This window comes from Lasioglossum baleicum, chromosome 18 (assembly GCF_051020765.1).
Source record: "Lasioglossum baleicum chromosome 18, iyLasBale1, whole genome shotgun sequence".
Classification (NCBI taxonomy): Eukaryota; Metazoa; Arthropoda; class Insecta; order Hymenoptera; family Halictidae; genus Lasioglossum; species Lasioglossum baleicum.
In genome coordinates, this window is record NC_134946.1 from 6607292 (window position 1) to 6620083 (window position 12792).

At 35.6% G+C, this 12792-nt stretch overlaps 1 protein-coding gene across 2 annotated transcripts in view; it reads right to left on the reverse strand.

The window, feature by feature from the left end:
* Positions 1-12792, reverse strand: part of Tei (irregular chiasm C-roughest protein teiresias) — a 679348-nt gene that overhangs the window by 496160 nt on the left and 170396 nt on the right. For both annotated transcript variants that reach the window (XR_013010891.1, XM_076442334.1), the window contains exon 3: positions 10010-10051. Coding sequence is in view for 1 of the 2 variants with exons in the window: in XM_076442334.1 (XP_076298449.1) it covers positions 10010-10051 (42 nt within the window). In the remaining variant the exon portion in view is untranslated. The remainder of the gene's footprint in view (positions 1-10009; positions 10052-12792) is intronic.

Here is a 12792-nt window from a genome sequence, read left to right on the forward strand (position 1 = left end):
GTTAAATTCGTTCCATTTCGTTTCGTTTCGTTTATTTGTCGTCGATTTTTCGGCGACCGTTTTGCCGCGTCGCCGTTGACTCTGCCGGAACATCGTTCGGCCCAACCCGGTCACGACCGACTCAATCGGCCATTTTATGACGTGCATTTCGAGGCGAATCCAATTTGCCTTCAATTCCCTAATCGGGTAGCAAGCACGGCGATCGCGGAGGCATCCCTCGGGCCTCTATCGCTACATTATAAATAAATATCGCGGAGCAGGATGCGACTGGGCCAGACGGTCGAAAAACTCATGGGCTTGCGGTCCGCAACCGATGGCCTCGCTCCACATTAATGAATCACCGCGGAATGTTTTAATAAACAGGTTGGGCTATTAAGCGAGCCGGTATCCAGCGCGTAGAATTAATTAAAGCGAGCGTACTGTGTCCCTGGGAGACGTCCACCACGAGAATATCTATAAAGCAGTTTCGTGGCTCGGTCGAGGGGGGGAGGGTGGTGGATACGAAAATTGTCTTGGATCTCCGCGGGAAACAACTGGGAGACTGGTTCATCAAGAGAAGTCTGATTAAACGGCGGACGGCTAAGCAATAGGGGGAAGGGGAACCGCGAAGTAACTAGCTAGCTTCTTCAGAGAGAACGAATGGACCAGGGGAGGGCAGAGGAACCAATGGAAAGAGATTGGAAAGAGAATCGGAGATGGGTGACCCTTGGTTTTCGCAGTTTCTGGTTAGCTCGGCCGAAAGGGAAGCCATTGGCAACACCTTGGCCGGCGTTTCTGCTCTGTAGCAGCGCGGTAGTTACCAAACCGTGGAAAGGAGGACGGTAGAAGAGAGGATAAAACGAGCCAGGGACCGACGAACTAATCAGACTCGACCAATCCGAGTCGTTTTCCCCGAGGAGGATGCTTCCTCTCGGCGGACAGGATAATTTAAACTTTCGCCGCACGATGCACCACCATCCTCGTATCACGATCAGTCCCGCTAAACAGAATTAGATACGAGCATCAAATTCAAATGTTAACCACCTGCGTCGTTGACGAATGCTTTCTGACGTCGATGCACCGAGCACAGTAGTGTCTCGGTAGTAGACGCGCGGCGGAATTAGAATCACGTCTACTAACGACCGCGGTATGCTCCGGGAATTGCTCTCGTGACTGTTCCTCAGCACAACAAGAGAAAATTCAACCAATTTGCACAGTAGAGAACAAACAAAAGTTTCAAATTCGAATTACCAGACTGCGGATGTTTATGCAATTTTTAATTTTTCCAGGCAAATTTCAAGAGAGAAAGTGGGAACAAATAAAATCTTATTTTCAGTGGTGGTAGCTGAAATAAAGAAAAATCGCACTTAATTCTGTGGAGTTTTATTGTATATTCGAACATTTTTTGAAAATTTTTAGGGAATTACTCTTTATGTGGAATTTTTCTTTTCGAAATTCGATTATGTTTTATATTCAATCATAATTATTTTATGACAGCAAGATACTGAATATTAGACTGCAGATTTTATTTTGTGCACCCATGACAAAAATGAGTAGGCGTAATTTAAACAGTAAAGACGTTAGAAGAATTAAAAATCATTACTGTATTATTTCAAACCTATTAAATGTATCAGATGATTGTTTCTAATTGTAGAAAAGAATGGTGACCATACAATTGATTAATAAAGCTTCTTTAAAATTTTAAAAATTCTTTAAAATTTAACCATTGACTTTTAGTTTTAAATCGGGCACGAGATCTTATGCAATATAATCTGATATTAAAAAGAAAATAACTATTTCACTCCATTTTATCGAAGTTCACGTAGAAAATTTTTATTTTCCATAAAGATCCGCAGTCTACTCGACACAGCTCACTTGCAAAATGTGAATATTGAGAACTGTTCACATAGTTTTGTTTCGTGTACGGACCTTTGGATTACACATTAATTTTTTCCATTTTTTTTCTTCAAAAAAGCTATAGATACAACAATTTATCGATTACACTGTCATTTGCATGCTGTTTTCACGGCACTCATCTCCAGCTACAGAGTTTGAAATGCCATTTGCATGAAATTTTTAAAACCAAGAACTCATGCATTCTAAAAAGCCGCTTTCTGTAAATCACTTTGACCGAGTAAAGTTTAAGTGGTAAAGTGAAAATAGTGTCAGAGTGGCTGCGTGCGCGTTATTCTGATTTCCCCGGCTTTTAAAATACCAAACACGAAATGTTGGAACATTTATTAAAAATTAGCAACCTATCAGAATGTTATGATATTAGATTAAATTTTCGTATTGCTTTAACGATGAACGATATGATATATGTACTAATTGAAAATAGAAACTGCGATATGAAGAAACACTCGACAACATGGTCTACTTGTCTATAATTCAAATTTAAACAAGAAAACAGTGAACATTACTGTACTTATAAGACACCTACTTGCTATGTATAAAGAATTTTAGAAGCTTGGACTAAAATAAGAAATAAAATTTTAGACCAGCATGGAATTCTGTCTTATTAGTCCAAGCTTCTAAAATTCTTTATGTATAGCAAGTAGGTGTCTTAAGGGTTCATTTTATAAACAGTGTTCCTTTCCGTGTTAAATACCAATGATATTAATTCAGTATATATTTTCAGATGCATTTCTCTTGAAAATGATCCAAATCCGGATCGAAACGTAGAGGTTAACTTTTGCAAAGCTGTGTCTTTTCTTTTGATCGAAACAGTGCGCTGTGAGCATATTTACTCTTATCAAATAAATAATGTATTAATATTGGATATTGCTGTATTCGGAAAAGTCTACAGAATCTTTTGCTGTCAAGAACAATTCAAGATCTTTTATAATAATATCACAATATTCGTTTAAAGTTGAGAAATATGTTTTTTTTCCCAAAGTTACGTTTCTCAAAAACTGTGCGTCTAGGAGAAAAATTAAGGACAGATTCGGAATCAGCGCAACAAACTCTATAAGTACCGCCCAACAATAATTGTGGGACAAATTTGGTGTTGAACAGTGTAATTAAAATGCACATCTATAGTACGGTAATCTCAGAAATTTTCAAGTTGACACCCGCAGTAGATTCCGAGAAAAAAGAACATGAAGTTGGCATACGAGTTCAATGACCTAGAATTGAATATTCATCAAACTTGCCAAAATTGACGGTCACATGAATAGACTCGACTCAGCTTTCGTCTTCGTCTTGCCAACGACTGAACCGTTATCCGTTGGGTTTCGTCATTTCGTGTCCATTCCCGTTCAGTTGTGAAAGGTATCCGACGTGTAATTAGACTGATCCCCTTTAAACGAGCTAGAGCTCCCGATCCAAAGAATCCTCGAGACGGGTAGCGAATACGCGAATCGTCCGACCAACTACCTAACCCGGTTCGTATTCGGGAATAGAACCAAAAATTCCACCGATGACGTCGGGACCGAAGCAATTTAACTTTCGCGTGCGTTGGTGTCCGAAAGCGAGCCTCGGCTGACGTTGCCCGAACCTTTTGATAGGAACATCCATACCTACGGCCAGCTAGGAGAGGGAAAAAGATGCTTTCGCCGTGGTTTTACCACACGGACTAACTGCTAACGGAATACATTACTTTCTGAACCAGTGCCCCGCAACCCGCTCAGAAATTCAGCAGGCGCTGCGGGGACACGGGTCGGCAAAATTATTCGTCCACGATGAAATATCAGTTTAAACGGACCCGCTCTACTTGACCCATCCTAACTTCCTCGATAACGTTTTACATGGAGTAGCATCTCCGTAACTGTCGCATCGTCGGGTCTACCAAACGAAAGTTATACGGTAAAGTCCTATTTTAAGTCAATTCTTATATTTTTTTTGTGGCTTCGTCGACCGCGCCGAACGTAGAAAAGGACAGCATGTAAACACGGACCGTGCTGAAACTTCTTTATTTTTTTACTTATTTTTAACGAAATTTTACCAATTTATTTGCCACATGTGTACAGGGTGGACGATTTATCTGAAGATATTGAAATATCTCGAGAACTATGCATCGGATCAAAACATCCAATGATACCAAACTCGACCCCCACCGCCACCCCCTCCCCTGGGAGTGGGGGTGCGGGAAGATAAAAAACTTAAATGGGAACCCCCATTTTTCATTGCAGATTTGGATTCTCCAGAAAAAAATACACAAATTTGACCTAGGAGCTTTTGCATTTAGGCTCACAGGTGCCGCTGTAATGGACAAAAATCAAAATGGGTAAAAAATCGTTGAAATTTGGGGATATCTCGAGAAATACACATCAGATCAGAAAAATGAAACAAGAAGTATGTGATATTTTTAAAAATGCTATTCAATAACACCATAATTGACCACCCCACCACCACCACCTCCTGAACATGGGGGGGGGGAGAGAATTATTTCAAAATCTTCAATGGGAAACCCCTAAGAAATTGTTAAAGATGCTTTCAGTTCTAATTCTGAAAGAAAAGTGACCACTGACCGCACTGCACTGCCTTTTATACCTAGTAATAAGACGTAGTACGCCATACGCCCACAGTAACGCGTCGAGCAATCCGCTATTCGATTTGTCGGAGAAATACAACGTTGCGAATGGAATTTCCCATTGAAGATTTTGAAATAATTCCCTCTCCCACCCTCAGAAGGTGGGGATGGAGGGTCAATTATGGTGTTATTGAATAACATTTAAAAAAATATGAAATACGTCTACTATTATTTTTCTAATCTGATGTGTATTTCTCGAGATACATATCCCCAATCTTCAATGATTTTTCACCCATTTTGATTTTTGTCATTACAGTGCTATCTGTGAAACAAAATGCAAAAACTCCTAGGTCAAATTTGTGTGTTTTTTTCTGGAGAATCCAAATCTGCAACGAAAAATGGGTGTTCCCATTTAAGTTTTTTATCTTCCCCCACCCCCACTCCCAGGGGGTGTCAGTGGGAGGTCGAGTTTGGTATCATTGGACGTCCCCCTTCGCGACGAACAACTTTCATTACCCACTTGTTTTGGTCCGATGCATAGTTCTCGAGATATTTCAATGTCTTCAGATAAATCGTCCACCCTGAAGATACAATTTGGCCCATATTTACTGTACATGTAAAGCAGAACTTACTATCGTATATTACTATACATATACCTTGTACTCGATTAGTCTCGTTTTTCTAATTAGATTGACACCAAACACGATATAATTGCGATCATAGTAACTTGTGTAACAAGCGATTAACGGACATGACATTTACGGTAGAGGTACACGAATTCTGAACTTCACTTGTCACACAAGTAATTATGATCGCAACTAATATTGGGTTGGAAACAAAGTTCGTTTTCAAATTAAGAATCGAAGATAAAATTAAGGTATTTGTTCATATACTCTATAACACGAAAAGTTACCTCGAGAATGGCAAAAAGTAATAGAACAGAATGGAAAATATGTTATCGAATAAATTTTTGAATTTTAGCTTTCCATTTTAATTTACAAATGCTACGAACTTTCATTCCAACCCAATATATCGTGTTTGGTGTCATTTTAATTAGAAAAACGAGACGTATACGATGGTAACAGTTTGACTCGTGCAAAAACCATTCGTAATACTAATATTTTTTATGGAACTCCAAAAATGTATTCAAAGTAAAAATTCCAGTTCTACGTTTATATTTTGTAGTTATATGCTTAATGCCTGTCTGCTCTATTGTGTAGTTAAGTCTTTTTTAGAAAAAGTGTGAATGTGGAATTATCGTACGTGAGAAATCAGAATTTTTCCAAAAAGTAATTTCACGCTTCACAAATATTTTTCGGATATTATAAATAACTCATATAACGAATAATTTCAGGATATATAAGTTTTGAATATGACACTGGTCAAAACAGTAGACCACCAGCTAAGGAATATTTGTATGTAATCCGGCAATGAAGTTCAATCTGGAGCACAATACAGAAATGAAAATCAATACAGCTGCACCGGTAACGAAGCACTCTGAAAAAAACGCGTAATACCAAAATTTCATTACGCGAACACAGAAATTTGATTCTACTCGACGACCGGCAGTAAACTCGTGTAATCTGTTTAATCGTTTCCAGCTAAAAAATCGATTTCGCGCTTTGACTTTGTTTCATTTATATTTCGTTGGTAGTAAAACCCTAGTCATGCAGTTTATAATCCTTTTACACAGGGCATGTACGCGCGTTCATACATTTTGGATCTTTATAACTGCGGAATAGAAATCTTTACAACGATCTTTATAACCGTAAAAATGGAATATGCATAAAATGAATATGATCTGTGGACCACACTTTCACAATATTTTTTAATAATCATGATTGTAGAAACATTAGTGAATGAAGGTTGGATCAAGTTGATTTTAGGTAACGTATTGGCAGGAAATGCGGATACATTACACGTAAAATATTGGACGGCGAAACCTGTCCGTAATCATACTATCACCAGTAATCCAATAAATTACACTGCGAAAAAATTTCGTTTATCGCGTATACATATTATCGGAAAATTATTTTAAAAATAAAGGTTGGTAACTTCTCAACTGTGTGAGTTTCCGATCATGAAAAATTAGGAGGGCCGAATATAAAACAAATATAATTGACGTAACAACAATTTTGTTTATAATAAAACAAGGGTATCACGCGATAAAGTGAAAGAATTACTTGTAAAATTACGAAAAAATAAATAAAGAGTTAACTCGTCATATCCCCAGTTAAAATTATAAATATTAAACTCGTTCATTTCAACGTAGGCAACTTTACTAGCATGAAACAGTAATCAGTAGACTGCGAATCGTTATGTATTTAGGGCTTCTGGAAATTTTCCAAAAAGGGTAGAATATAAAATTCGACAGAATCTAGTGCAATTTTAATTTATTTCAGATCTGCAAGGGCTACTATCACCGGAAATAAGATTCTGTTTTATTCCACTGTCTCTTAAAATTCGCCTATTAAAATTGCAAATTGCGTAAAAAAAACATCCGCACAGTCTAGTAATCAGAATATAATTCTAATGACTAGACTGCGGATTTTAACGAAGATTTAAGGGCATCAGTGTGTTCATTTCAGCTTAATAAGACAATTAGAAGAAAAAAGAATTTTCTATTTGGCTCCTATGTCTTGCCATTAATGCAAACATTTTTTATTTTACATAAAGATCCGCAGTCTACTAATGACCAACTTTGCAAAACGAATTAATAATTGTTTGTTTCTTCTGTATGCTACATTATTGCTTCTGTATGCTGCGGGAAGAAGTGTTGCTCGTATCCAGTTTGTGTCTTTATTTACATTGTTTAAATTTTCGTATAATGAGAAGCATAATACGTGCTGGCATATCTTGCCTGTCCGTACTTCGCGTCGCGCTTTATACGCGCGCGTTCGTTTAAAGTATCGCATATCGGTGAAAACGAGTCAACGATTTATGAGTCTGACGGTCGTGCTTTAACATCTTTATTTCACTGGTATTCCCGGTGAAATTTATTGGCGGTCCATTCATTTTTCCGTGTCTCCCGCAGCTACAAAATGTCCTCGTTAATCGAGAAGCTTACGTCAATTACGCTAATGAGTGTCGCGAACGAACACGGGCAACAATATTATGCACAAAAATAACATTTACGTACATCCACCAATTCAGAACACAACGAATCATTTCGACGACTTCCGAGTCCCTGGCTGCACCAACTCTTTCCTGCTACAATGGTTCGTGAAGAAATAATTGCGGTTTCTGTTCTTGAATTTTTTTAGCTGTTTTTACCAATTTTTGCCAATTTTAGCTGAACGTCGAATGACGTTTTGCAACCTGTCGATATGTTTTTCGAGGATCTGCTTCGATAATAGCCCTTGGTTTGCATCCTAATCTGGACTTCTACAGGGTGTCCCAAAAATGTTGGGTTTCCGTGAAAAGGATGGTTCCTGAGGTCATTTGTAATAACTGGACTGAGGGTCTTTATGCATTTATGGTTTCTGAAAATTTTCAAAAAATGGTAGAATATAAAATTCGACAGAATTTAGTGCAATTTTTATTTATTTCGGATCTACAAAGACCACTACCCACTGAAAAGAAGATTTTATTTTATTCCACTGTCTTGAAACTCGTCTACAAAAATTGCAAATTGCAAAAACATCCGCAGTCTAATAATTTCGTAAGAGAAACAGTTATTTCAAATGATCCTAGGAATCACCGTTTTCAAGGAAATACAACATTTTTAGGCCACCCTGTATCAATGTAATGAGTAGACCGCGGATTTGTATGCAAAATAAAAACATTCTGCATTAATAATATGACATAGAGATTCAATAAAACTATATTTCAATGCTTAATGGTTTTAATAAATGCAAAATCAAAACGTTACAATATTCTCAAATTCTTCTGTCTTAACTGCTCTGTATTTCGCTTGCCATAAATGCTTAAAATCCGCAGTCTAGCAATGGGATAAAACGTCGCTGCTAAAATCACAGGTTCACTATATGTATTTCTTAATATTCCCACTTAATATTCGCTTATAAACAACAATTAACACGCTCATTATAAACGTCACATATTTGTGACAACCGTATCTCGTGTTTTTTTTTATAAACGAGGTCAAATTTATTTTGTGCACGGTTTGTTGTTTCATATATTATCTCATTTAAAATTTTTCACATTTCATAAAGAGGATATGTTTTATTACTGCGAAGGATTAACTACGGAGTTTCAGACGAAACGAATGACAAGAACGAATGCGTTAATTATAAAATTTGTTTTCTCGACCGATTCATGAACGTTTTAATTTGTTTCACAGTTAAAATAAATGTATGGTTGATGTCATACAGATGACTTAGTCAATAGTTATCATTAGACTGCGGATCTTTATGCAAAATAAAATAGAAACTAAATTCAATGTTACTTTTCCCCGTAGTGATCTTAATAAACGAGAAATTATAATATTGACAAATTCAATTTAAAAAATTTTTAAATTTCCTCAATTTTGTTATAAATGCGTAAAGATTCGCAGTCTACTTATTACTGAGTTCCCATAAAACAGCTTATAGGAGTCGAAGATACGCTACTCTTCAGAAAAATACCTAAATTGATTCAGTCTTTTTTTGGTGAAGATGTTAACCCCTTCTCTTATAATAACAATTTAGCCTCGTGATGAAGATTTCGCACAGAGTCTACTAAATACTAACATTATTCTGCTATCAATATTTAACCATTAATGTTAACGAACAATAAACATAAATTTTCCTACTAAATAAGGGATTACATATTCAGAACACAGAAGTTGTAATCGTTGTAACGTGGAAATGTTACAGTTGCACAGCAACTGGGTTAAGCCAATCATGAGTTATTTAAACATTCATTATTACTAGACTGCGGATTTCCAAGCAAAATAGAAATCGTCTTTATTAATTACTAGATACAGAAGCTACCGAAATATTCATCTTTCTTTTACACATTTCAATCAATTGAAAATAGAACACTACTATTTTTAAATTCCTTAAATGTTTCTACCATTTTACATTTCATCCACATATTTTTGAGGTAAATGCATAAAATTCGCAGTCTGATTATGATGAACGGATTTTGTTAGATAAAATTCACGTGGATGCATCGTGATAAGTAGACTGCGGATGTATGTGCAAAATAAAAATTTGTCTGTATCAATTCCAAGAGGCAGGAGCCAAATATTATATAAGACCATTTCTTTTTTTTAATAATTCTATAAGGAGTTGAAAATAATATATTGATATTCCTATAAACTTTGTTAACCGATCTTCTATTTTAAATTGCACATACCGAATGTTGTTATGAATGCATAAAATCCGCAGTCTAGTGGTAAGTCGCATGCAAATTATTAAAGATTCACTGTCTAGTTATGAATGTAAACGTTAGTAACAGAAATAAATCCTATGGGGAATAATACGACAAGGTGTTAACATCCTATCAAAATTGCATGTGTAACTTCTGAGCGAATTGTTATGAAAATGTATTCAGAAGAGTTAATAGTTTCGTATATTTATTGACCTCGTGTAGAATAAAATTGCATTACGAACTCACCAGGCTTTGGACTATCTGTGGGACCAGAGCGCTGTCGCAAGCCTGAAACAAGAAATTTGCTATTTCATTTCGGGAATGATAAAACGGAGAAAAAATTGATTATCTTAGGCGGGTACGGTATACAGAGAGGCAATCAAAACTTTTGAATTTTGTACAGAGCTAAGTTTTGTAGCACCTAGAAGGCCATCCGACTTTTCCAGATCCTCTCGATCCCAGTTTCACCACTGCGCCTAATGTAGTGGTGAACTGAATTCCCAGAAATACTAAAAAATTTCCATAAACTTAGCAACCACTCGAGAAACTGTACTCGATCGATCTCCGGAGCAAGCTCGCACACCTTAATATTTTAACGAATCTCGTTTTTTTTCAAATAATTAGCGCGGCCCTGTGGATGCGAATCGTTCCCGTCGACAATTTATCTGAAGTGGATCTCCCCCATCCGAATAGGAGAAGAGTTAAGCCGGAAAATAGGTCATTCAGAAAGTCTTTAAATAGGCTGAAGTTTGCCACTATTGAATTTGCAACAATACCGCGAAACGGTTATTCGTTTCAGAACTTGAAAATGCTCATTTTCCAGTACAAACGAGGTCGAAATAAAATTGGAAAATGTACCTGCAAGATTTCTTTTGATTCAATCTTTTTCATTAAAAAGAATCTAATATTTATATATATTTATATAGATTTATAAAAAATCTAATATTTATATATATTTATATAGATTTATAAAAAATCTAATATTTATATGAAATTCCTGATTTTATAAGTAATATTTAACAAGCAAATTTTTTTCAAAATAAACTTATATTGTTGAAAACAAGCACAATTGTAAGAAACATACTCTATCAATGAATTAAAAGATTTTTGCCTGTATTACGGTAAAAATTTATTTTATTTCATTTAAAACATTGTTATCTGAATTTTGTAGTTTTCTTTATTTTACCATCGTCGAATGGTGAACGTTGATTAATTGCCAAATTTCGACCAAAAATTGATTTATTATTTTTCCATACATAGGGTAAACTGTACAATGATTGGCGCCCTAATGTTTGAAATGTTTAAACGAGCATAACGTTCTATTATTATAAGCTAATAGAGATTTTTCAGCAAAATCAAACAGTTCTACGAGTCATAAATCTTTTATTATAAAATATATTCAGTGAATAACAATCGTAAGACAAATAGTACAGTCATTGGCACATTTGCTAACAGTCATATGTGGAACTCTGCTATGAAAACTTACAACGTTGCTTTGAAATATAAATAAGAAACAATAAAAAATGATTTTCTATACCAGGAATTCTTATCTTGTAGCGAATGAAAAGATACATCGAGCATTTCTGAATTATAACCTTCAGATGATCTTGAAAGTCAATAGATAAAAACGTCAATGACTTTTAAAAAACAGGGAATATAATCTGACAAAAATAATTTGTGTTTTCCTTCATTGAACAAACCATAAACATTTTTCATGGAATAGAAACCAAGGCGATATTGTGGTGGCCTCCTTCAATAGAGACAGCCTGTATCAAAGTCCAAAGTTCAAATATTTCATTTTGATTCGAAAGTTTGTAATTCGTCAGCGAGCAGATCAATTTCACCGACTCCGAAGTTTCTGGGGAATTGTGTAGCAAATTAGTCTTAGCAGGTCCGGTTTTGAGATTAACTCTCGCCAGTACCAGCAACTTCCGAAGCAATCAAATTTCAACAAGTCTTTGGTCACCTTAAATCAAACAGTTAGTGAGGGATCGGGTTCAATTTACGAGGAACGTGGGACCACAATCAGATTATGCTAGGAATTCCAGAAAATACATATCCGCCCACGTGTCTCGTCTTATCGGTTGATTAGACTGCCGATGTTTATGTAATTTCCAATAACAAATTTTTGAGACTGGTAAGCAGAAAGGTATTGATGATGGTGCAGTGATATGCACGTGCACTTGCAATTTATTAGAAAAATTATACGAAATATTTGATTCCATTTGGTACATTGGCAATGTAGTAAAAATAAATAGGTGCAATTTGAGACAGCAACCTATTAAACATATTAAGAAAGAAAATAAATTTCTATTTCACTGCAGTTCGTTACAATTTAGGTATGAAATTTTTATTTTGCATAAAAATCCGCTGTGTCGTATTATGCAATATGTATGATATTTTGAAGAGAAATGGTTGCACACACACACACACACAAATTATACTAAAATTTTAAAACCTTTTGCTATACCAAATCCTCGAAACGTATCGTTCGAACATTTATATTATTACAGAAAACTGCAACGATGAAATGAATTAGTTCAAATGCTGCATTTTATTCCCGTGCATATTTTTTTAATCATTTTAAAATTTCACAATTTATTTGTGTTGTATCTCGTTGGCTAAATATCAACACGTATTTATTCGTGCATTCCAAGCTGCATTTCACTGAATGAACGCCATGGTATCGCTATTCCGAAGGATTATGAAAATCCACACTTTTATAAATAAATTCAGAGAATTTCAAATTGAACATAATGTCCTTTTGTCCGCAGATATTTTATTATTTAGTGAAAAGGAGAAATTAAAAATTAAATTGAACAGTTCTATTTTGTATTTCATAATATCTTCGAGAATTTTATACTGTATGAACGAGCAAAATTCCACAGTTTAATTATCACTGCACTGCTCGTTCGAAATTTAAAAAATGCGCCATTCAAAAAGTTATTTCGCGAACATTTCGACTACGTAAGGTATGTGATTCTAGTTTCATGAATATTCGAAATGCAAACGGTCAAACGGTTTGTTCC